Source organism: Aythya fuligula, chromosome 22 (genome assembly GCF_009819795.1).
Source record: "Aythya fuligula isolate bAytFul2 chromosome 22, bAytFul2.pri, whole genome shotgun sequence".
NCBI classification, from domain to species: domain Eukaryota; kingdom Metazoa; phylum Chordata; class Aves; order Anseriformes; family Anatidae; genus Aythya; species Aythya fuligula.
Genome location: NC_045580.1, coordinates 1202774 through 1229892, shown reverse-complemented (window position 1 = coordinate 1229892; position 27119 = coordinate 1202774). Strand labels below are relative to the sequence as shown.

General features: G+C 42.4%; 1 protein-coding gene across 4 annotated transcripts in view; it reads right to left on the bottom strand.

Moving 5' to 3' along the window:
• FLI1 (Fli-1 proto-oncogene, ETS transcription factor) overlaps positions 1–27119 on the bottom strand; it is an 89223-nt gene that overhangs the window by 16368 nt on the left and 45736 nt on the right. For all 4 annotated transcript variants that reach the window (XM_032201968.1, XM_032201971.1, XM_032201969.1 and 1 more), the window contains 4 exons: positions 22153–22364; positions 13608–13762; positions 10135–10338; positions 3529–3597 (listed from right to left, as the gene is read on the bottom strand). In XM_032201968.1, the coding sequence (XP_032057859.1) occupies positions 3529–3597; positions 10135–10338; positions 13608–13762; positions 22153–22364 (640 nt within the window). The remainder of the gene's footprint in view (positions 1–3528; positions 3598–10134; positions 10339–13607; positions 13763–22152; positions 22365–27119) is intronic.

Below are 27119 nucleotides of genomic sequence, written 5' to 3'. Positions count from 1 at the left end.
ATACTGGTGATTTTCATTACAGCAATTTATTTCTCAAAGGCAGCTGAAGACAATTTGTACCAATGACGCTAAATACCATACTTTTGAGTGTTTATGAGGCTGAGGAGCAAAGAAACTTGGGCAACAACAAGAGTCCTTTGAACACGACCAACATTCTACCTACACGAATCTACGAACAAAAGAAATATGCTTTATGCACCTATGCACCAGCTAGATAAATTTACAGTATCTGTTTCTGTCCTGTTCAGTTCAGCTCCCCTAAAGAAGTACTACAGGTTCTTCTGGCACATGTGTAGAATTGGCATCACAGAAGAGAAGTGAGGGGGCAGAAAATTGAAAGAAAAAAAGGAGAAAAGCCTGCAGCTGCAACCAGACAAGGCAGTTCTGTCTCCAGAGCCATGGCATTAAAGTCAGGCCTGCGACAGCAGTGCTGCCCTCGCTGACTGTCCTTGCTGCTAAGCCTACAACAAGGTGGGGAGGGTAGAGCCTTATGCAGCTTCCCTCCCAGGCTCTGGAACATCTGTACCTGCCTGTGCTGCAGCCATACCTTTTATTGCCACGTAGACTGGCTTTCACAGTCTGTGCATGGAATATGTTGCATGCAGTGGAAGCATATGCAAAGCATGCAATTGCCCCTGGAATTTGCACAAGTAGCATATCTGCATTAGCTATGTGTTCTTGGAGAGTGTGCAAGCAAAATTATGGGAGAGTGAAGAAAACATCATTTTTTCCTGTCTCTGACATGCATTGTGCTATTCCATCACCTCCTCCTGCTCTGCTTTTGTATTCTCGAGGGAAAGTGGCTAGAAAGATTTGATTGTCTGTTTTCATTCACAGACATAGAGAGGAGAAAAATTTACAGGGTTACTGTAAACTTGAATCTACAGGGCTAGATTCATAATGCATTAACATTAAAAAAAAAAAAAAAGTTTAATCTTTTGTGAAGCAAAGTTGACAGGAAAATACTTAAGAAAATAATCATTTTTTTTTAACCTTAAATTCCTTTTCACCATCATTGTGAAGCCAGCCCATTAAAAAGCCTTAGAAGAAAGCAAAGAAAATGTTATTTTCTAATGGACTGGACCAAGGCTGAGAAATTCCAAGTCCAGTTTTATGTCCATTACAAGTTATATTGGACAAGACACTCAACTCTGCTCCCCCAATTCCTTATCTGTCAGCCTGTCATGTTCACATGTCTCTTATCCTGTCATCTTATCTCACTAATAATATTTGCAGCATGAATCATTTACAGTAAATTGAAATCGGTCAGTTTATCCTAGAACAGTATTCAAACGTTAAATGAAGGTGAAGGAAACGTATGCACTGTAGGATGAAATGGAAGAGTAAAAGATGGGATTTCAACATTTCTATGCTAGTTCTTAATTTTTATTTGAATATCCCTTGGGTGTATTTAGTCCTTTATTGACACATGATGAAAGTACCACGTAAAGTAAAAATGCCTGGCTGACAGAAATCAAATGCAAAGTTCTTTCAGCTGCACTAAAGAAACACACTGGAGGGTAGTTAAAAGTGGAAGGAGGGGGAGGAACATTTTTCCCCTCAAATTTCTTTCTGCCTGAGTGACTGTAGGCCCAACTTGGAAAGATAAAGTGTATAAAAAATTCAGAGGAGTGCAATTTTACATGGAGCATTTCTCTTTAATAAAAAAATCACAGCTTTCTTCCCTTTATGTTTATCAACCACCTGGCCTGAGAAAGAAAGAGCATGGTCTTGGATGCATGTGTTTATGGGGGAAATTGTGGGGGAGCACGTGCATGTGTGCCTGCTTTATTCAAAGAGGAGCTAGCTAAGCTTTTATTAATTTTAAATAGATGACTGTTAGCATCAAAACAGTCAGTCACAGAAAAACCTGAATGGCTTTGTCTTTGTAATGTACCATATTTTATCAACTAATGCCTGCCTCATAAAGAAAGAACAGCATGCCAGGGAACAGAGCGCTCAAGTGGATGGTTATGTATTGGACAAAAGAAGCAAAAAGCATAGAATCATAGAATATCCCGAGTTGGAAGGGACCCATAAGGATCATCAAGTCCAACTCCTGGCACTGCACAGGTCTGCCCAAAAATTTAGACCATGTGAGTAAGTGCACAGTTGCACAGCCCAATCACTTCTTAAAAAAGCAGCACTGATATTGTGTCCAGGGTCCAAGACAGATGTTGGAGATGAAATGCAGTGGCAGTGTGGTACAACACGAGAGAAGTGCTGGCTCTGAGAGCAGTGCTACTCAATGAAGCAGCCAGATACACCATGTAGAAGCTTGTTAAATGTGTGATCTTGGTTTGCTGTAGCCTTTCAGTGAAATCAGGTTTTGTCTTTCTCCAGCTGCTTACATAAAAGACTTTCTGCCTTTCCCCCCTGCTCTTTGAAATACAAACTTGTGGTTCATCAATGAAGCCATGTTCTCCTGAAAAGCACGGAAATGTTCATTTACTAGGTGAGGAAATTCTCTCAGAATGAGGGTACACATTAAATTTCACACCTTCACCTCAATTTTTTTTCAAATGGAAGCACTGAACACTGTTTAGTGAATGAAAACAACATCCCTGCACTTGCACTAAGTGAAAGCAAGACTAAAGTCAAGTCTCCTAGTCCCACATGGCAAGTTAGTGAGCACAGGAACAGATTTTTGCACTGTAACACCCTGCTTGTCCCTTAACAAGTCAACTATCTGATTGTGACTTACTGTCTTAGCTAGGTAAGGGATGTGTGTCATACTCATTACAACAACTGTCATTATTTTATCATCACTAAGAATCCATTCATTAAAAATAAGAAAAAGGAATAGGACTGTAGCTGTAGAGGAAAACCTGAAAAACCTGACTGAAGGATATAAAAATAAAAATATATATTTTATTGATATAAAAATATCAAAACCCTTACAGAGCCCAAAATGTTTCATTAACCTCTAAACTTCAAGGTTTCTAAATTCCATCTATATGATCCATGAATCTTCAGAATTTCCAATAAAGTAAAGATTTGGGAATCATCTGTTTTTTGAAAAAGAAAATTCAAATGTTTCAAAATGAAAGTGGCAAAAGAATACACTAGTTCTTCTTTGCTGGTTGAAACTAATGGACAGATTCATGAATGGTTTTGGAAGACCTGAGTGGCTTTTATTCGATAATGGAATCTGTTTTGAGAAAATTGTATCCATTCAACTACAAATTTATGCAGAGAGGAATACTGTCTCAGTCCTTGCTGTGTATCTGAGATTTCAAACTGTTTCACATAAAGAAGAGAAAAAATGCCATCAGCTCATCAATTCAGTAACACGCAAGTGTGAAAATGACAGATATCAATTTTATGCCACATCATTGGCCAGAGAAGCAGAGATGTGACTTTCAGCATGGACGGGGCTTGCAAACTATTCCATTTTAAGCAGGTCATGCATGCACTGATCACAATGTTTTCATGCCAAGGCCATTACAAAAAAGGCCTACTTTTAACCCAACCAAAAATTATTCCACAAGCACAGGAATCCAGGACATTTATACGCAAAAGACTGACCTTCTTTGGTGGCAAGACGTGAGGAAGCTTCTGTGTGGGATGGAGTATTGTAGACCAGCAGTGAGCTACCTGTAATGAAAAGAAAAGGAGTTATTGTACTTTGAGTGTACTCTGCCAGCGGGGAACCATTCAGCCAGGTAGAAAACACTATTTCTGGGATCTAAAGACCAAATTTTTCTGGCAATTAGGCACAGTTTCTATGATAGATAAGAAGTTTGCCAGGAGTTGGACTTGATGATCCTTTGGTCCCTTCCAACTCGGGATTTTCTATGATTCTATGAATCTTTTAAAAGTGTTGTAGCTGTATGTCACGTATGTGCTACTGTTTCTATACTTGTAATCAAAACCAAGACATTTGCCTCCTTCACAAAGCACTTTAAGGTCCTCTTTTGAAAAATGATATAAAAGTGGGAGGTTGCATAGTACATTTATACAGGTACAATATGTACCACAGCAGAGCCTCCATTACAGTGGCACAGACTATAGTACAGGATAAGGAAGAAGCTTTCCTCACCCTCTCTCGCTATGATAGAGAAATTTCCTGTTTGAGGAACACACAGTAGAAGTGACATGAATTGCACTGTCAGGACCTGAACATTTTTAGAGTGTCACATGCTTGGTTTTGGGCTGACAGCTGCACAAATCTGATCAGTATTCCTGCATCTGCCATGCTTTGTGCAAGGTGGCTTTCTTGGTTCGGAGTGGTCTTTCCATCAAGTCCAACTTGAAACAAAAACACTCAAGAGGAGCACAAAAAAGAACTCATTATAAGGGTTTTTGTTTTGCACTGTCTGTGTTGGAAATGTTCCTTCCTAAGCATTTTACTTTGCCTCTCCCACAAACTCCTTTGGAAGTGGAGGAAGAGGCCCTGCAAGCTCTTGGAAGCCAGCATGTAATACACATTTCATGGTTGTCTAGTTATATGTGTTTACACTACATAATTTCTAGGCTCACTTTTCCTACAGCTCTTTGAAAAAGTTTCCACTGCATCAGGCAGTGACATTCTTAACAAGGGCCAGGGCCCTTCTCAGTAAGGACTGATGCTGTGACCTGGAGCAGGGCAGCAATCCTGCTGCGGGCGGGTAGGGGTGAGAAGTGCTCTCACAGACACTTTCTGCTCTTCATATCTACATGTCCCTCTATTCAGTGAGACTCTGTCCCAGTTAAGATCCTTCATAAGCTTTGTCCTAGGCAACACGTAGCAAACTACAGATTTCTTTTTATGATTTGCTGCCCATGAACATCCCCAGATTCTTTGGCAGGACCAGGAATACCTCTTTTGCAGGTACCATAATACTAGGTGATTAGGATCTTGTGATTAAGCCATGCAGTCCCCACATTTCTCTAATCCACATGGTCCCAAATAGCACTGACCTCACTTGCCCCTCAATAGCACTCACAGTATGTCTTACTTTCCTGCGAGAACTGAGGATTAGGCATTTCCCTGCCAGAAGTAATAGCCGTTGCAGGTGTTGGATCTTATTAGTCCTGTGTTCCTGTGTTCCTATAGTTTTCTTTTCTTCCCCAAAAGCAAACAAAGCCAAGACGTGCAAGCATGTATGCAGAGGTAGAAGGTATAGAAAGCCAGGGCTGCACTAACTGGGAAAACGAAACCTGCTCATAAAGACCAGAGGATGTATGCTACCGGAGGCTGCAAGTCAGTGAATGTTTTGAAAGACCAGGATGGATAACATGGTAAACTAAGAGGGAGAGTTCAAAAGATCCCTGAGATACCTTGAACATGAGGGTTACAGATAGCTATAGTGATTGTTACAAATACTTAGCCTGGCAGGCATTTTGCTGCTGCTGGAGGAGCTGCAATAGCTTTGTCCACCTAACTCATGTTTTCATCACATGGTTTCTGGCTTTGGTGCTTCTTTCTTGAATATCTGTGGGGAAACTCCTGTCCACCACTTTCCCCTTTTAAGGTTATTTGAAGTAGATCCTGCATGCAAGACCCAGCCTAGCTTGCCCTGGCCAGACAGGGAAGTGCTGGGGAATTCAGAAATGCGGCTTTCAATGACTACATAGGCTGCAAATGCCTGGGGTGGGGGTGGGGTGATGAATAGCACTGAACAAGCTTGTACGATCAACCTATGGCTACTTTATGCTAAAAAATGCAACCCAAACCAGTGGAAAGGGACAGCACCTCCCCCAGTTTAATTGCTAAAAGTTCTCACCTTTGCCCAACAGTCTGAGGTTTCTGGTGGGAACACCACAGAAAAGGAAATGTGTTTCCTATTAAGGGTTTTCAATGAAGGAGGAAAAGAGAGAAAACCAGAGACACAGATCAGGACAGAGAGAAGCAGACAGACAGACAGAGGCCAGGCTGCTCCCTGCCTGCCTCATGTTAGGGCAAAACTTAGGCTGTGATGAATTTTCATTTGGTTCTTATTCCCCCTACCCCTTGCTGGGCCAGTGACAGCTTAGATAAAATCAGCCCTTTCTGGAAACACTGGTAAAAAGTGCAGGGCTATTATTTTATAATTAATATCAGACATATTATCTTATGGCTCTTCTCCTTTCTTGTTTAATTTCTCCTGCATTAATTAAAAAGGAAGATGGAAAAGGAATGGAAAGCAGAAAAGGAGAGTTCCTTCTCCACAAAGCCTTCCTTTTCGCAAGGCAGCTCGCAGCATATCTTGCTTTCATAATCCTGAGGTCTATTTAACCTGTGTTTTTTAACCTGACCTTCTGAAGGCCGTGTTTGCTTCCCTCCACATCTCCTGGTAGAATCAGGGTTCTGCTGCATTTAGCTGTATAGTTGAGTTTAGCATTAATATATGGATCAAAACCACAAAGCAGCTTTCTGCTTCCAGTCCCAGCCACAGTCGCACTCTTTCCCCTTCAGGCGTTTTTCATTTGTACACACCCACACAACTCACCCCCATAACTGGAGAAGAAAAGGACAGGAGGCGACAGTTCAGGTTTCTTTTGATGTTCATCCTAAACATAGCATGAAAACATTCAAATCTCCCTTCCCACCCCCCAACAGGCTGACTGGGGAAGATTCACCAGGCAGACAGAAAAAGACACCAACACGGCAGCCTGGAGCCTGACAGCGTAGAGGGAAGAGCAACAAAAAGAAAAAAAAAAAAACAAGGCATGGCTTTACAATTCCAGAGAGGAAACTTGAAAAAACACTTCAAGAAATATGATTGCTTTGGGGGCAAAACCAGTATGTTGCCTGGAAAAAATAGTCAGGGGTCTCATGAATAACTGCAGAGGATAGAGTGAGTTCTGTGGGTCTGAAATTTCCTAAGGATCAGAGATGTGTTAATTCCTGGGTGCTTCAATTAGTTATAGAAACAAGAAACAACTGTCTAGTTCTGATCCAGACCTAGATTTTGTCTGAAGGCTAAAGGTGCTGTGATCTTAGTACTTAGGTGCTTAGTCTCATCTATATTAAACAGCTTACCCAAACCAAGATTGAGCTTTTGTTGAGGTCTTGCAGATGTTACCCATTTATTTTTTTCAGTCTGGACTCAGATGTGCCAAAATAACTTACTTTATAATGGTTTTACCCTGATCTGGAGTTCAAAATGCTGAAAACAAACTCAGAAAGTTCAGCTCAGCTTTGTTGCATGGAAAACAAAAATCAAAGTTTAGGATTCAGTAGTCATCACAAGTATCACTTAACATCCTGAGAGGACAAATACCTTTTAAGAAAGAGACTGGGCAGATGTAGTCTAGCCCATAGACCTCTGACTCCCCCAAATTCTCCTGTGTTTTGTTGCCATCACGCATTCTCTGCCCTCCACAGTTACGGAGCTGGATGTCTCTGAAACAAACAGTCTCACAAAGGGGAAAATTCAAGAAAAAAGACCATCTCCCCATGGCACTGAGCTCAGAGGCTCAGCACTAAACATCCGCTGGAAATCAGTCTGGAAAAACAATAAGCTCCTTTCGAAGGCGTTACTCCGTGAGGGAGTTAACCAGCAATCCAGAAACCAGACTGTCATTAGGCAGCACTAGGAACAGCTGCATGGAAAGGAATGCTCTTCAGAGGCTGCCCGACCTCCACTCAGACAGGAGCTTGCTTTAATAAGGACAGCTCTTGTATGACGTCTTAGAACAGCCCAAGGGGCTGAACAGAGAGAAATCTGTAATCATAAAAGCTAGGGATGGAGTGGGATTGAATTCTCCTTTCGTATGCATCCCAGTAAAAGTGAAGTAACTAATTTGTCTGAATCCAGCAAAGTTCCTTGGGTTTTGCACTAGCTTAATAGCATGGAAATCATTGTAGGCATTCCCCTAGCAGTACATTATATTTTTATGATTATTATTCAGCATGTACTGCAGCAGCAGTTACATGTTCCAACTGTGTTAGGACTCCATTGTGCTGGCTCTTGAGAGATATGAGGCACAATCCCCGTTCCATAGTTTTGCCATCTCAACAGCCAAGACAATAAGAAGACCGAGAAAGCAGTACTACTGGCTCCATTTTAGAGAAAGTAAAAAGGAAGCACAGAAAAAAATCAGGCAAAGGTTTAATTTCAGGCATTAAATGTGGCAGGTGAATTAAGGGTCTGCCATCCTGAATTTCAGTGTGTGCTCTTGCTTCAGAGATCAGTGTGACCAGACTTTTAATTTGGGTACATCAGATATCTAAAGTTAGGTAAGATCAATCAGAAATTTGCTCCAAAATAGATGGAAGGCAGCCAATAGTAAAGGCAGAGGTTCAATCCAGGTCTTCAGGCTTATGCCATGAAAACGATTCATGAGAACAATTGGATGCAATTCCTCTGATACTGTCTTTGAACATCCCAAATGGTGGGCTATCTAGCATATTGAAGATGCTGTCTGGAGCTAAATCAACAAAAGAATCCCACTCCTCTGTCAACTTTTTCAAATTCCACATCTTTCTTTAATTCAAAAAACACACAACTCCTTCTTCATCTCTTTCTGTGAATTCTCAAGCCTTATCAATGAGACAATTCAAAAGAAAGTGTCTCACTTGAATATTTATCTTGTGGGAATTTAAAAACATTTCCGGTTACAAAGTGTCTGAGTTGCCCAGCTAAAGTCAGCAGGTTTGTTCAGAGCAACATTGGCTTCACAAAGTGCCTTAACATTTCCCATAAAAATGTATAATTCTGTATGCAAACCTTAGTTAGAAAACTATTTGTGCCTGCAATAATCTTGAAGTGTTCTGTGAACCAGAAGCTCTTTGCTGCTGAAACAGGATGAAATTTGTGAATTGTTTTGGATGGGATTTTTTTTTTTTTAATTTTATTTTTTTGTGAAGTCACAAGGGACAAAAACTGTTCAAATCCAACAATTCGGTTATTTGTTGTGAATCATTTCCTTGGCTCAGTTTCTCAAACAAAATAAAGGTGGGGCTTGCAGAGGCACCCATCTGTGATCTAACTCTTGTCCCACTGTAATCTGTAAAACTCCCACTGATTTTAACAGGGGTAGGGAGAGACCAGTGCTGAACAGCTTTGAAGAAAACACCCTAAATAAATGCTGTCTCGCCGCTTTATTGCAGTGGCCAGATGAAGACATCTTCAGCTGCCTTTACATCACGATTTGATTTCCCAGTAGAGAAAATATGCTTTTTTCTTTCTTTCTCTGCCTTCCCACCGTTCTTTATGATACCTTCCCCTGATTTTTCAGTCCTCAAATAATTATACTCCTGTAAAAACTGCCACTTAAAAAAATTTTGAAGCATATGGGATTTAGATCCTGTTCTCTGGTCTCATCATAATGCAATTACCCTTAGCATACCTTTGTGAAGAAAGAAAATGCTTTCACCTCCATTCTATAGATGAAGAGGGGACATTCAGAAGCTATGGACATGCTCATGGTTGTACAGGAAGTCTCAAACTTCCCAGCCTCAAGAGCATATGCTAACCATGATGATTCCTGTTTGGGTTGCTGCAGTAGGCTTTTATACAAGTTACTCAGAAGACTGCTCATGGCTTCTGTTTTAGGGGCTTAATACAGCAAAAAGGAATATCGGACCCATCACATAGTCTTTTTTGGGTTGGAGAGTGGCAATAATGAGGTGCACAAAACTCGGGTGGTTTTGAATACTAGGTCATTAGCATGATGCCTTCTTCAATGCACTTACATCTGGGGAATCACTCTTGTATTTTTTCCTATTTCCAACCGATGTGGGTCTCCAGAAATATAGAAAATCTCCAACTCTGGCGTGTTGTGTGTCCTATTGTGGAGCAATAATTACCAGAAGCCTTGGGGGAAAGTGTACAGCCCTCTAACTGCAAAGTTATGGAATAATTTGCCTGTGACCCATCAGTTAATGGTTGGCTTAATCTCCACAGCAACTGTACATATTTTTATCATATAGTCACAGATGTTTTTATTATCTGTAAGACTATCTAATCTTCTTAAGAGTTCTGCTTAGTTCTTCACCTCCCTGATATCTTGTAGCTCTGCTAACTCAATCTAAGCTATAATAAGCTTTCCGACCCGATTTTTATTCCTCTCTTCCTTGTTTGCACTCTCTGTTTGCCTTTCTCTGTTCTTTTCCCCTTATCCTTGCTACTATTTGTCTTCAAGAAGAGCCCTAGAAATTCAATACTCGTATGTAGCTTATCGGCATGTCACAATAGGGCTGGGATGAGTCAGGGCAATACTTACTTTCCCTGAGGTAACTGAGGTGAGACAACAGAACTTCTGTGTTGTAGAGGGAGGTGGTTCGGAGGAAGTCATCCTTGTTCATTTTGCAGAGCTCCTTGCCATCCATATTCTGGAAGAGGGTGGTGTCAATCTCCATTAATCCATACTCCTTTATGGCCCATTCCAGCCACTGGCGCACATGTTCCTGGGTCCATAGGGTGGGATCTGGCAGAAAAGCACAAAGGGTGGTAATATTATATGTGAACCTCAAGTCTGTAGCGCTCAGTGTAGCCCAACCAAAGCACTAACCATTGTTTCTACAACCAAATGGATTTAATTTACTGATTCTAAAGCATTTTGCCAAGATGAGCAAGAATTGTGCTAGAAGAGGGCACAAGGCCCATAAACTGATCATACTGACTCCCTGGCAGGATAAGTTCACTCAACTGTTTCCTTCCTGCCTTAAACTTATACCTACTGCTTGGGACCAATCTTAATGGCATTTGACTGTGGCTGTTCTCTCTTTGATAAAAAGCTTCCAAACTCATCCCTTTTAAAGCGTATGTTTGTCACAGCTTCAGTTCTGCACTGCTATGTAATTACATCAGTGCTGTATAAGTCACACCATCCTTCGCAAGTGCATTACGAAGTCCCAACAGATGGCATTTTAAAGTCTGAGGATGGTGGTATTTATGGTCAGCAAAGGGACTCTGAAAAAAAAATATTGTTTAAACAGAACAGCTTGCCATGTATCTCTGAGTCACATTTGTTCACCCTGCTGACAAGAACACAATTCTACCTCCTCTAGCCCTGTAAAACCATCACAGCTATTGGATGGCAATGTGGATTTTATACTGTCTCATGCATCATTATCAACTGTCAGCAAAGCTCCAGCTGTGGAATCTTTATTACTGGCGATGACGTAAGAGAAAGATTGAACCCGACTGGAATTTCAGACCCCATGGTGATGGTTTGCTGCATCAGTAGTTAAAAAAAGAAATCATCCTTCGAGTTTTGAAAAGAGCAGTAGATCAGAAAGTCATGGCAAGAACTTGTGCCATGATACCATTTTCACAGAGTCATTTTCAGAGCATATCTACATTGTCAGATACTTCCTGTGCTGCTTCTTCCCATGTATGCCATTAGAAAAATTTCAGCCTCAAATTCATTTTGCATTGCGGCTGGGGAGGATTGTGAAGTCAAGCCTAAACTTTGGAGAAGTTTGATCTGGCTGTCAGAGCTGGTACTTTCCTCTACAACAAAGCTCAAATGCCTCCAGCCACAAGGTAGGAGAGAAAATGGATCAAAAACAAGTAGCTGTCATGCAGAGAGGGGCAAGAAATGCCTCTGCCACACTTTAAGTGTAAAATAATGCCTCAGAACAGGACTGTAAGCTATGTGTGCTTGGGCTGCAGTGACCCTGTGACACAAGAGGTCAGGTAGTCGTTGTACCTGGTGCAATCCTGGGCAGCTAAGTTCTAGAGTAACAGCATGAAATGGAGAAGTAAGCACAAGGAATATTGAAACTATAACTGTGACATTTCCTCACTGAATTTCTGAATTTCTAGTTAACCCAAATGATTTAAAGTTGAATTACAGACATTGAACCGACAACCCAATACATCTGCAAGTCTGCTTTGGGAAAGAAAGATAGACCTCCTTCAACTTTCAGCATCAACCAATTTAAATCCTCCTTTCTAAGCCCTGAAAAGAACTGTAAATTTTACAGTGCATTTATTCAAGGCAGATTTTTATTTTTTTTTTTAACTGGAAGACTCATTTGTCTTGAGTTTTGTAAAAACCCAACATTTAGAGGGCATCATGAATTTGTGGTCTCTTTTTAAACAAACACTTTTGACTTTCAGATTCAAGCCCATTTATCACTGCAAAAGACATTGAATGGTCTCTGAAAAACTGCCTTCTTGAAACATTGCTTAGAGTTCATTATTATTACTATTGCAAGTCTAATGTGACATTATTCTTGCCTATCTTCACCCTAATGTACTATAAATCTTTACTCTGGATTGCATTAAAATTTCCAAATGCCTTTCTTGGATGATTTGGGCTTCATATCCTGCAGCCAGAGATCTGGGATGATGCTCATTATTGTCTTCCAAAGTCTGGTAAATCACTGCTATTTCACAAGTATCTCAAGGTTTTGATTTGTAGACGGTCACAAGGGGAAAAATAAGTCCTTTTTTTCACTTTCCTTCAATGAGGAGATTTTTTTTTTCTCCTCCACTGAGGGCACTAAGAGTCATTTCCCCTGTTTCAATAACGCTAAACTTAGGGCCACCCTGGGTCTTTCTAAATACGCAGAAATAGCATGGCAAAGAGTGGGATAAATGTTCCATCTTTAATATCGTTAGCATCCCTTATAATGACTAGCAGGTATCAGCTAAAACCCTTCTAGGCAACATATCTTATCCTGCCACTGGTTAAGTTAGCCAGTCTCTCTAAGCAGATCCTAACAAGGGCTTAAATGGTACTTTGAGATTTGCTGTCAATCTTTTATTGGCTTCCCTTCACTACATTCAGTTCAAGCTTTTCCTTTTCATCCTAAATGGCAAACAAATGCTTGGGAATTGTCATCTGTTCGTGGTCAAGCCACGATCAGAAAACAGCTGAATTCCACGAGTACATTTCTTTCTGCCAACAGTTCAATTGCTTGAATCTGCCACAACCCTTGACACATTGTGTGAAAAGCCGGACCCCCCCCCATGAAATCAGTGGAAGTTTTGGTATGTAAATCAGGCCAGGGCTTGACTTACAATATTTCCCTTGCTGGAAAGCTCCCAGGCTAACTTGTTTGCATGTATGGTGTTTAAAAACTTTACAGGGGAAGGACTCCCTCTCATTTCAGATTCAAACTTCACAGGTTGCCTACCACAGCAGCTCTCATCCTTGACTATCCAAATGCATTTAATGCATCCTGCCAATTTCAGACAACTGATGTGGATATCAAATACAAACAGAGAACAGGACAGGAATGTTCTCTTTTAAGATTTTTTTGGAAGGTTAATGCAGTTTCTGCAAATACAATTTTCTAGTTTTCTACTTCCAACCAAAAAATGAAAACATAATAGTTCATTTTGAATCAACATGACATGAAAGTGCATCTGGATCCTGCAGAGAACCATGGGAGTTGTAATTTGGGTGCACTTCATGTCTGTCCTTGCCTATGAACTCACTGTTTGATCATACCATGCATGTCCCAGGAAGCACTGCAGGTTCTACTCTGATACATTGCCAAAAAAAAAGAAAGAATTGAAAAAAAAGCAGTAATAATCCAGTTCTTCTTCTGATTTGAGGTAGATCATATACTCAGACATAGGAAATTCTCACTAGCCAGAAACTCTGATTTTTTCCTTACTTTTTACATGATTTGTAAGCAAGAGAACACCTCAGAGGGTAGATAAATAAGCCTTATCTGTTCAGCTGGATAGTTAAGAGTCCAAAGAAATATGACACAAAGAGTTTGATGGTCATGGTACCTGCTGGGACAATGACTCTCCTCTCATTGGTGGTCATGTTGGGGGGAGGCCCATTCTTCTCATCCATGTAGGTGCTGTAACTCATTGGGTTGGACTCTGTCCCTGCTCCGACGAGCTTGCTGCATTTGTTCACACTACAGTCTACAGGGGACTCCCTGAAATGTGAAAGGAAACAGATGACTAATCATTATTATGCACCTTTCATCCTTACTGTAGCACAAAGAAATTTGGGTTACAGAAGTGGCAAGTATCCTGGAAGGGAAACGTTAAGGGAACTTCCTGTAGATGTGAGCCAGGCCATTCCTGGCCTGGCACACGAGTGTCATAAGGTGTTCTATGAATCACACATCTCATAGAAGTGATCTCTGATAGTGAAATCAGCTTGAGGAAAGAGTTGGAAGTGCAAGGAAGAGCGGGTTTCAGTCAAAGGCAATAGCAGCTGTAGAATCACATGCAAAACCTCTGAAATATCAAAATTAATGAATCAAATAAAAAACGAGTATATGTAAGTCCTTACCACCCAGGTCTTAGGTCTATCCATCACTTGCCCCCTCCCTTCACCCTGTAGCACTCAGCTACATCTTAGCAGTCTTTCAGACACTGCTTTATGCTTCTAGGAGCCCTTCTTGGACTGTTCCACTCTTGTACTGTGTTAAAAATAACTCAGCATTCTGTCTTTCTGTGGCAGGTGAGTCTAGGAATTGACAAGAAGGCCATACTTTTCACCTCCCGATCTAAGGCATTTCTGTAGCATGAATCAGAAACACAGTGACACAATTTCAGTAAGACAGGACACAAAGCATCCATGCCAAAGTGACCAGATAGTTGCAGGAGAGCACTACGATATTAGCACAGTATCTAAAGGGTCTTGTTTGACGCAGCTGAATGTAACTGATCTTGCCTGTTCTTATGAGCTAAACAGTCCCAGGCTTGTCTATTACTTGGATAGGAAATCTAGAAATCTTAGGTGCCTTAGGCATGAGTCAAGGACTTCAGACCACAGAAACAGTGTGTGAAAAAGTAAAACTCTGGCCCCAGTTTTACTTCTGAGGTGATGGAGTGATGAGGAGGGAACATTTAGCAACTCAGGTGGCACTGTGCGAAGACCTGGACCACGTTCAGACCTTTGGCAAGCAGGAGGCTTTCTCTGTCCTGCTCTGGGAGAATTATGAGCCTACAAACCACAGATAGGGAGTGCAGATTTTGTTTTTCTCCAGCTGCAGTAGTAACTCCCGCTTTTAGCTCTAGAGGTCACTTAAAATACCAGTCTACAGCCTGCCACATGCACAGAGAGCATCCCAACCCTGAGGAATGTACTAGGGAAGGGCAGGATTATTGCTCTCATCTTTACAAGGGAGTATTAGTGTGCAGTCTCTATGCAAAGCAAGCACAGAGCCCATATCCAGTGCAATTCAGCCCACTGCTTTAATCGCACAGCCATCCTTCTTCCCTGCCAGAAGAAAAGTGGCTTGGGAGGAAACCATTTGCTGAAGGGTAAGAACTATGACAGTGCACCAAATCCCACCCTCTGAGTTCAGCTGGCAAGACTTCCAAGTTTGGACACTAAACAAATTTGTTTCTTAATCTGAATGGCAGTGAGGGGGTGGGGGGAGAAATTACTGAAATTCAGTTATCATGGCTGGGAGATAAATGCTCCACCGAGATATTCTAAGGCAGATGGTAATTTTTTCCTCATGTCTTGCTGAGGGAATGTTGCTTGAAAATGGAAATAAGATGTATAACTTACACATGTTCAAATTTAAGGTTTTACTATTTCGCCTACTGTTTTTCCAGGCAGGGAACCAAAATCCGCCTTCAGAGAGGCAAACTGCTGAAGGTTTAATGTCCCCGTGGCAGTCAGAGGAGAGTCTGAGCAACTGCAGGGACACCAGGGTTTTCATAGGGAATGTGATCATTTCTAACTCTCTGTTGAAATTCTCTGTGTCAGGTGTTAAATGCTGCCTGTACTGGCAGAGAAAAAGCACCGGAGCAGCACAAAGGATCTTATTCTTTCCTGAGGTACAGGCTGTCCTGACAAGACTCAGTAAAGCAGTGAGAGCATCCATGTTTCGAGGTGTTGGGCTCTGTTTGGCTCAGCATGGACCAGGGCCAGGAGGTGACCAGGAAAACAACCCCCTCATCTGAGATGTGTGATATTTATGCTAGAATCGTTGTTTATATAATATTCATACAGAAAAACGGATATATCCAGGCTCTCAGATAAGCACATCTTTCAAAAAACCTATCCGTGTAGGAGTGTACACACTTTCCAATGGAATGAAGTGGCACACATGGACACAACACAGGGCTGTTGGCTGCCTTTACTCTCTGCTAAGAATCATGTACATCCACATGACCAATATAGCAAAGCAACAAAAATAACACCGACACTGCAAGATATCTCCTCAGCAGTTTTGTGATCATTTTTCACTTTGCAGATGCAGTCATCTCTCTTGGCTTGGCAGCTATGGCCCTGCTGATCCTCTGACTTGCTCTGTAGGTCTCAGAAGCCAAAACCAGATCAACAAATATCCAAGGCTGTGATCTCAAAAGAAGCTATAGGGACCGAGGTGGCCTCACCAAGCACTGATTTACCCCCGGCGTCCCCCAGGGGAAGAGAGGCCGCTCCACTAACCCTGTGGGATATGTTACATGTGCTCCACACACCTGACAGGGCTGGTCCATGTGAACATACGGATGCCTCCCTTCCTTCTGAGGAAGTTTTCAGGATGGCTGGATCCAGATCTAACCCCAGTGGAAATCTGATAATAAAGGACAGACATAACTGGGAACAGCATTACCAAAACATAACTGGGCAGGAGACTGAACTGTCCTTCTCAAGAAAAGTTCTGTGAAATCGTTAACGACAGCAAGCAGGAAGATCCTTACTTTTGTGTCCTTGGTAACCCAGCATTCCCTACCAAGGCCAAATTGGGCCTTTTATTGGGAAATGAGACAGCACTGAATCATCTCTGCAGCTCATGGAGGTCCATCACTGTACTGCCCCAGCCTGTTCTAAGACGAGGGATTTAGAGTGTCCCAGCAGAAGGTAGTTGTAGCTCTGGGCCATACAAAGAAGAATTCAGTATGGAAACAACTACAGTATCAAATGAGAACAGGGAGCTGTGAGCCATGAATGGCGTATTCATTGGATGTAGCTCCTTTCTTACTTCATGCATTACCCACAAGCAGACTTTGAGCTATATAAAAATTTCCTCATTATTTCAAATGGTTTGTGCGAAGGGATTTCAGATGCCAGGTTAATCCTTGACTATTCACAGAGACCCCTGCTTCAGACTTTTAAGTGGCTATACATGCTGGAGTTGCTCAGGTTCGGGGAAGAAAATGCTGTAGATCTACTAAGGTAAAGGGATATAGGCTTCTTTCACAAAATCTCTTAAGTGTATTCACTGTGGAAGTGACAGAGGCCAAGGAATATGAAGCAGTACTCATTCCCACTGTCCGTCCAAAGACTCTTCGTTCCAGCAGCTCCAGTAGCAGTCTCTGGGGATGCCAAGAGCTTGGTGTTTTCTGAAAGTTTATGCTAGACTGGCCAAAATGGACAAGCAGCTAGCCTGGCATTGACTAATAAATCCTCTGTACAGCTTCAGTTTGTGTTCCAGATACCTGGAAATAAAGCAATTACTGTCCCAGGGCCTCTGTCTAGGAATCACCTTTGGCAATCATTCGAAAAAGCAAAATAAGGGATTTCAGTGATTTCTGAACCTGACTCAGCTGTGACCACTGGGATATTTCCCTCTTCTTTCTATCCTTCTCTTCCTCCACTCCTCTCTTCCCATCTTTTATTTTTTTATTTTTATTTTTTCTCTTTAAACATGCCGCTTTTTGTCTAATCCCCATTTGGTCATCTCAACTTTAACATTTAAACTTGAGTTTTTGTGGTTGTTATTGTTGTTCAGGGAAGGAAGTAAGAACAGACACACTGTGATTCTGCTTCTGACTCCTCTTACAGACAAGGAATGGAGCTATCAGGGCAGAATCAAAGTTCCTTGAACCTTAGCTTTAACTCTGCCTTACATTTACTCACCCAGTGTAAAGAATGTCTGAGGAGGAGTTTGAGACTAGAAAAGTAGCCTACACTATAGGTCTGCAGAAAGAAGAGACCACTGTAAAGAGGATGGAAGAAGATATATGGTAGAATGCTAAGGCTCATTGGGGTCTAAAATGACTGTGCTTATCAATGACAGGTAAAACAGCTTGCTGCTCTGGCTGGGGACTAGAACAGCACAGTGAATCCCACTAGAGGGCTCACACGCTATTTAAAGGGCATTTTTATTTACAGACACCATAGATGGTCCCTTTGTTTTGCTCTGAGAAAATCATAATGGCATAAATATTTTCTGAGGTCCCTGAACCTTAACATTATTTAAATATTCTGAAGCAAGAAATACTTCCAAGACATTTTCAAAGCACCAACTACAGCATAATAGCTAGACAAAATTCATAACTTGTTTTGGAATTGCACAGGGGTGTTCATCTGCATCCGTGCAGGCAACCAGAGCATTAGATTATTATTTTGCATTTGAAGATCACACAAATTTTGTAATGTCCTTTTAAAAATCATTCTCTGATCAAATGCAGATCTGCAGTGGCTTAGTACATACAGTCAAAATTTGGAATGTCTGTTGTTTGGCTCCCTCGTTGCATTTGGGATCAGTGTAAAATCTATTATTAAAATTGACTGTAAGATGGGTTAAATTTTACACAGCATTTTCCTAAATAATTCTCTTTTATTCATTGGAATTTAAAATGCGATTTTTTTTTTTTAAAGAAACATGTATAAATGTTTGTATTTATATTATGAAAGCAACTAAAGGCCCCAACAGCAACCCAGGCCTAGTCTGTTGGGAAATGCACAAGCACATTATAGAATATAGACCTTTCCCCTAAGGGGCTATAAACTAAATAGAAGATACAAACCCAGCAGAGCACAGAGATTTCAAGCCACACTTCCATTCCCTCAAATGATGCAAAGAGAGATCCATAGCTTTCAGTAAAGCCACAGAAACCTGTTTGTGCAACAGGTCAGTGCTACACATAAAATACACCCCTTTCCCAGTGCCTAAGGGGGAGTAAGAAGCATGAGGATTTTACGTTTTCTGTGTAGGATTTTATCTGCCCCACGTTTGGACACTCACCACTGCAAAACACAAATGTAGTGCTGGGTTTTTTGTCTGAGCAAGCAGCTACCTAGGAAGGCAAGAACAGATTTTGAGGCTGTATACTGCAACCAGGTATGACAGTACTTAAAACTTGTACCTCTGAATCTTGCAAAAATACAGAAGTCCCAGCATCTCACCTGAAGCAGATTCCTGCCACTGCCTGAATACCCCATATATACAATAAGTACGCATCTATCTGGGAAATCCTTTCCAGTTTGGGAGCAAACCAGGAACCCCTGCCATTGGGTCGAAAGCTGCTCGGGGTTGCCATGTGGTTTTGCACTTGGAGGGATGGCTCTGCACAACAGGCTTGGAGATGTTTGCCAATGACCCCTTCTCCCACCCTGCTGCGGACCAAACCAGCTCATCCCATGGTGCCTCACAGCTCTCAGACCTGCTTCTGGTCACTAAGAAAAAGAAGAAAAGCTGGACACTGTCCCTTACCGTCATCCAGCTCCCTCCACTGTCAGGTTTCCTATAGCTTTATCACTCCCTAGAGTACATAAACCATTCTCTTGACAAGCAGAAAATGCTAGTGCTTCAAGTACAGGTGAAACAGAATAAAGGCTGCTCTCTCTAATGAGGCAGCTGGAACCTGGTAAGAGAGTGTGCTTGAAAAACAAGAGAGAGAAAGACAAGAAGAGGGAGAGGGAGGGCAAATAGGTTTTATTATTCAGTCCGCAGTTCAAGTTAATCTGTATTGAGATTGGTATTTGCTGCTCAGATGGTGTGTCAGTTTTGCCAGGCAGCTGATGGACAGAGGAACAAGCAACTGGCATGGTCCTACGTGAAACAATGAACTGTGATGGACATGAGGGGAAAGGGCACATTTTTAGCCATGAGTAGGGGGAGAGGACGGATACATCAGATGAATGTTCACATTTCTTGGATAGATTGGAGCTCTTATACTAACAAGTTATCAAAAGGCAAGGCTGGAAGCTATTTCGGTGCTTAGTTCTGACATCCAAAGCAGTCTTTTCTTTTTTCTTTTTCTTTCTTTTTTTTTTTTTTTTTCTTTTTTTTTTTTTTTCTAACAGGTTGGGAAGTTGTTACTCCCTTTTTAGAGAGACTGAGGACACTTAGTTTCTGCCTAAGAATCCTGTAGGCTCAAGCAAATCTATAAAAAATAATTTCCTTTTTGCCCCAAATAAACACACTTCTAGAGGGCCTTTTCTAGGGATATCAGAGCACTTACAGTTGCTAATGAATCAGTCTGTCAAAGCACTATTATTTTGCTTTTTTTTCAGAACAGATGACAAAATTGTAGCACAAAGACCACAATGGAAGGACAATCCAAGACATTTGACACCTAAGTACACGTAATACACACACAATAAAAATGTTGCACAGACTTCTGGCCATACAAGCACACCCACATGCAGAATCCATACAGACCATGCACTTAAAAGATCTGAAAAGCACCAGTCTGTACTGCCTACAGTAGCTCAGCAGGTGGGACAGGACTACTTGTTTGCTAGGCCCTCCAACGTTTGCTAGTGAGAGAGACGAGTAGAGTACTGTGAGGAAACACCCTCTGAGTGTTGGTCTGACACCATTGGTGTGAGCAACCGATGTGATGCTATAAAGGGCTTCCTCACATGATCAGGGGAGTGTGCTGCCTGTGCCATATGTGAGACTGATTCTGCCACCTCAGTTCTCATGACTAGTTCAACTCCCTCTAGGACGGAGAGGTCAGACCTGTGTAGCACCATGCACAAACCATGGTTAAAATCCCACTCTGCACTGCCCTCCTGAAGATTTTAGAGAGAGATTAAGGAGGCTAGCCTTGGTAGCCCAAGGTAGTCCTCATGACTGTCAAAAAAACCCAGCCTGCTGGTACTTTCTAGATCCATCCCATTGCCTGTGCTATCCAGGGATGGTGTTTTTCAGGAAAATAATAATAATAAAAAATCATTATCCTGTTTCAGCTTGGATTCTGAGCAAAAATCCCTACAGTTCTTTCAAAATCCAGATGCAACTCCAAGGTACAACTGGGGCAAGATCAAATTCAATCTAAAAATGATCATCATCAAAGACCAACTGACGCAAAGACCTTTATCTTATAGTAAAATCAGCATCTACTGTATACTTCTGAGGAAAAAAAGAGCATGCTGCTGTTTGAAGTTTTTAACACCATCATCTCACTATAGAAGTCTGAAAGTGTGAGGCTGCTTTCTGTTTCAAACTCTACACTTTGCTAGGTTCTCAGAAACCAGGAAAATAGGCTGTTAAAGAAGTCCTAAACTAACAAGAAGAAAAACCCTTAATTGTTTAACTGTAATTAACACAGTATAAATCTTACAAATGTTTGTGACTTTGCAAATTAAACTAAAACAATGTGGTCTAAAATATAATGCTAAAAACTGAAAATGTTTTTTATTGTATGTATTTAAAACTGTCATAATTTGAAATTCTTACACCTGATGGTTCTGTCCAAGAGGATGCAATTTTTTTCCCATGCTTTTGACAGGTAGAAATGAGCTGTGATAAGAAAATGTTTTCAAGTTTTTGAAAACCTTATTGAATTGGGGAAATCATAGAATCAGAAAGGTTGGAAAAGACCTTCAAGATCATCTGGTCCAACTATCACCTTCAATGATCCATCTCACCCAGCTGTAACTACAAATGGTGTGGGGCAGGCATGAGGCAGACAATGCTTTGGCTAAAATCCATAGAGGATATATCATAACCTGTGTGGTTTTGATGGTTAACATCACTGCTCAAACCTACTCCTAAACTCTCTTGCCCACTAGCGTGACATATACCCAAGCTGAAGGTACACATCTGACTTTTGTTCAGCTACACCTTATAGGCTGCCATATTGTACCTCTGTCTCCTCTTTTTCTCTTCTCTATCAAATACCTCTCCAGTTTCCTATTGTTGCTTCTGCCCTGGCAGAGCATGAATCTAGCTACAGGTGCAAAAAGAACTGTCCTCCAATGAAGCTCACAAAGTAAGTGCAGCTTTCATTAGCTTCACTCTGAAGCACTGGGATAAATACCAGCCATTGACCAACTCCATCTTTAGGAGCCACTTGAACCATGGCACATTTGTGGGATACTGAACTAGGTGATGAAATGCGTAATTCACAACAGTGCTTGCAGCATGAACTCTGTCCTGGCTGTCTCACGTCCCAATCTGTACAATGTTCATGGAGACTGGTAGAGATGCATGCTAAAGAACTGCAAGTGCAAGGTCCTGAGGCCATTAAAATAGGGGTGACAAGAAACCCTGGTTCCAGGGACAGTGGGATATGATCCTACATGAATAGCAGTGTTTGTTGGTATGCAGGACGAGCACGAATGGATGATACGCACTTGGCTTTTATTTAAAATTCAGCGGAGGAGGAAAAGTTTCCTTACCTTGATCCATTCATGTGGTCATATTCTCTTTTAACATTGACCCGGACTGGCTGATTAATCCACTCCTGCTGAGGAGGCAAAGGGTTGATTTTGTGTGGCTGGCCATAGTCAGGGTTCCCTGAGGCTGTCATATCTGCCTTGGGGAGGTGAGTGGCAGCGCCGTATGTGGAGTCAAAGAGGGACTGGTCGTCGCTCACCACCGACAGGGCCTCCTGAGGAGAGAAAAAACAAGTGCTCAGAGTCATGACTAAACCAGTAACTCCACTCGCGTTCTCTCTTTGAGCTGGTGAGCACCTGCAAGGGCCCCACAGCTGCCCAGCTCTGTCTGAAATTGCCATCTGTCAGGATCGCAGATTGAATCAGATTCTTTGGGGTCCATCAACCCGTATGCAAAACCAGTGGGTTCTTTTGCTAGCTGCTATGTTGCTCTGGGTGGGGCAAGAGTTAAGGTTAGTCTGACTTCTGCAAACAGCAAAGGTGGCTGATGGGAACCACACCATTCTCACTGCATGCTGTAAACAGTCTCTGAGAAGCAGCTTCATCTGTGATCTTATATAGTTACCTGCACACCTGTCTGCACTTGCTGGTCCAAAAACAACCAAAGAGATATGTGCTGTATAACATTTCTGGAGTGTCACTTGACAGTGCATATTATTTCTATACATCTTCTTTCAAAGGGTGTTGTGTGGTATTTATATTTGAGGTTACTCATGAAGGAGAAGCAGTCAGTACAGGTCAGAGTTATGGGTGTTAGTGGTGGGATAAAAAATGCATTACTTTACACTTTTTGTTTATTTTGTGGGAGATGAAGGACCAGTGAGTTACCAAACTGGATTTCTAGAAATGCTTAAAAACAGGAAATTGTAATCTTTTTTTTTTTTTTTTTTTTTTTTTCTGCTGAAACTCAAAATGTTGACAAAAAGTTTTGACTCTCAACTCCCTTGCATTGATGCACTTGGCTTTTCTAAATCAAGCACGCCAGGCTCATAAAGGCTTTGGCACAGCCCTGCCGTATTCAAAGTGCATCTGACAGGGTCTGCAAGTTCTTTATGGAGCTAAGCTAACCGCACATAACACAGCTGCCATTATGGCTGGCAGGCCAGAAACTGAACGAGGAACCTCCCAGACTAAAAGTACACAGTACTTTAATGTGAGTTAATGGAGCAGACCTCCGAAACAAAGACAGCAACAGACTCACCTACTCTGTGGATTGTGCATTTAGAAGACCTGTAACATGGCTGTGTGTGCAGCCGTGGGTTACCAGTGCACACACAGACACTGCTTTTGCTTTCAAAGCCGATCTATTGCTAAACCCTTGGTGCCCAAAACTCACAGAATACAGTCCAAATTGTGAGCTTTTAAAAATAATGAATTGTTGCCCTCTCTCTTCCTCCCTCCAGCAGTCATTTCTGAGGTTAGTTTTGCACACTTTTGCCACAGCCAGGGAGGGAAACAGAAATTGTGAAAAATTAGAACCGTGCAGCTGCTGGAATCCTCCAATTACATGAGAATCTAAGTGAAAATCATATTACAAGGCACATGATATCATCACCAAAAATGTCAAAAGCTAGTGTCTAGTGGCTAAATATGAGAATCCCTCTCAGCCTGAAATAAACGCACTTAGAAAGAGTCAAGTCGGTGCTCTGCATCTACAGCTATCAGCACTTTTCTATCTCAGACCTCAGATCAGATCACATAACAAAACCAAACAAGCCTGAGCAGCCTAGAGTTTAAGTGGGCCTGACTAATCTTGAATTCAGGGCAACCCTCAAATGTGTGTAAGTCCTGCTGAAGTCACAGTATGTGCTATGAATACTTGTAAGCAACCTCTCACACTGCTGAGCGGTGATTCCTTCAGCCTTCAAATAACAAAAATGACAAGTTTTACCACAGGCTGCCTACTGCTGCTCATTGCAAGGAGCTCACGCTGCATTCATCCTCTGCAGTAGTTCTTTCCTGGTGGATATAGAAGGCCACCTTCCCTAACTGCCCATTCTCATTTTCTTTTTTAATTAGAGTAAATCAGGGAGTGAAATATGCCCTTTGGAAGAATTTCCTTATGGTGCAATCTCTGTGATCACAGCCTTCTGTCAGAAACTCCTTCAAGAGACCGAGAATATCCCCAGGATAGCAACTTTGCTGCACAGAAAGGTGTAAGAACACAATACCCCCTGGTGACAGCTCTTAAAACTGAGCAGGCCTTCTCTTCAGAGGTAAGGATACAGCACCGATGCTTCTCTGATTTACTGAAGTCAGGATGTCAGACAGGGGTTCCTAAATGACACATCTTCCGTAAGCCTCTGCTTCCTCTCAGTACAGAGAATGCAAGGTTTCCTGTATAATGGCATGAGGTGGTAGGCAAACCCCAAACACCCAGGGTGCTGGGCTGCCGTACAGCTCCCTAGACCCAGTCTCAGCTGCATGCTACAGGTCAGGGCTGATCAGATCAGTGAGAGGCAGGGAAACCGTGAGTAGCGCTGTGAATTCACCAAACATGCTTAGAAAACGTTTGCTTTTGCTTTTGGAGATTTACAGTTTAAAAACATACACAAAGCTCTTTTTAAGGGAAATAATATCTGGGAAAATACTCTTTCTGCCTACAGGCATTTTTCTTCTGAAGATAGGTTCTGACAGAAATAATAGGAAAGCTGAGATCTTTATGGCTACCTGCTGCCCCCCAAAACAAACAAACAAAACAACAACAACAAAACACCACCAAAGAGCAGCCCCAGACTAGGATCAATTACCAAGTCAGCATCCAAGTACAACTATCTCTGCAATACACTAAGCTAACAACAGGCAAGTACACACTATGCTTGGCCATCAGAAGGAGTCTGCCTCCTCAGATAAGGATCTCCCTTCAAAGACCACTGGCTGCTGGGCCCTGCCTGCAGCAGCAACTGGAGTTAACCAGAAGAATGAGAGCCTTATGGGCAGGCAGCAGCTGCATGGAGAAACTCTGCACTTTGCTGCTCAAATGCCCAAAGACTGCAAAATGTACAGTCTTTAAAACTCTGTTGCACACAGGAAAATAAATAAAAATGTGATGACTGCCACCATGGCAGGCCCAAGCAGTTACTGAACCAGGAATTGTTCGAGCTAAAACCCTGAGTTAGTTCCAGCCACAGAAGCTACAGACTCAAGTCTCCGAGGGAACTGAAGACACACAGAGCTTCTGCAGATCAGGCAGCGATAGCAGCTTGTAACACCTGCCCACGATCGGGTTGTGCGTGCAAACAGCAAACCAGCATTGCTGACTGCATGGGAGGGAAGTCGAGTGGCACGGTGCCAACCCCCGCTGCAACCAGCTTCGCCGCGATGTGCACACCTACAGCGTGACAGCAACCCCAAAGGGCAGCAAGCAACACGGAGTCTGCAGCTTGCAGGGTCAGAGGGCAGGGCCCACTGAGATCCCATCCCATCCTAGCAGTGAGGACTGCCTAGGACTCCCTTTGCTCTTCTGGAAGAGGACAGGGCTTGGCTGGCCCTGCAGGATTTCAGGCTACTGACCCAGATGGAGAATATGTATAGCCATCCTGATACTCACTACCATAGGCCCTGCTTGACAAGACTGTGTTTTGGAGGACCTAACCTGGTCAGGAAGTGTTTGGCTTCAGTTCTAGCTGAGGAAGAGATCAACAATTCACTGCATACCAGAGGGCAAATGTCTGTCCCACCAGAATCTAGAGTTACTTAGCGTTTGGCGACGGGCAACTGGGAAAACAGGGCAAGGCGTTAAAGCTGCTAACATAACCTAAGCAGGCAGGCCACAGCTCACCAGAGTTCCCCCCATGCTGTCGCCTCCTGGGCTGTGTCCTTGAGCTGGCCAGACTGAGTCTGAGACAGGGGTCTTGTGTGTATTGCTCTGGCATATATGTTACATTATATTGCCTCTGGGAATAGGCTGGCTTCAGTTTTTCCAGTTTTTAATCACATTCCTGGCATAAATGTGGCAAGTCCCGTCTACGGCAGCTCACAGCACAGGGATAGGCAAGTCCAAGTCCCCGCAAAGAACGGCCCCAGCCTTCTCGAGGCAGCCCACTGGTGGATCGCCATGAGTTCGATTGCCATGAGCCCTGAAACAACTTTCTGTACAGCTGGCACACACTTACGGATCCCCTAGGCATGAAAATGTGATACAACTATCACATTTAATAACATGTTTTTAATAACAGTTTATAGTTGTACAAAGACAAATTTGCTGTTTTTCTTTTTTTAGGCAAGCCACATAGAGCCAAGTGCCAGGTCTGAGTGCTTCAGCAAGGTGAGGTACCCCTTGATTTTGTCCCGGTTCTGCAGGAAATGCAGTCTGCTCTGTGGGGAGGGCTGACAGCTTCAGCGAAAGGTTTCACTTGAGTAAACGAATGGAGAAGGCCATTTGGGCAGTGTACTCTGCATAAACAGAAGGGGCCAGAGAAATACTCCCAGACAGGAGCCAGGCAGAAGGGTGCCAGGAAGACAAGCAAGGTGAATCACCACCATTTACGGAGGTTCCTCACTGTCACTGACACAGCCTTTGTTGCACTCATGGCTGCACTAACAACAACCTAGCCCCAGGATATCCTGACACCCTCCCTAACCTCCAGAGGTTTGCTTTGGATAAGACCCTTAAAAGTTCAGGTTTTTAACCTTATCCAGAGTTCACTGGCAAGGAAAGCTCTCTTGATGTTCCTGGCTCCCTGGTTTTGGCTCTGTGAGAAAGGTCATGAAAACAAGAGCTGGTGAGGTGACAGCAGGCAGAGTTTTCATCCCAGATATGACCCAGTGTCTACAATCACAGCTCTTTCCAGGTGTGTGTAATGCATTTACACTGAATATTGACTTTGAGCCCTTTACATTCACTTTTCTGGCCATAACCACATTTAAAAGGCATTGCTAAAGATCAAAGATTCATCCTCCTCCACAATGTCTGGCTTATAAGAGAAGAAAATGCTGAGTACCTGAACCATCATGCTATGCATGGAAAG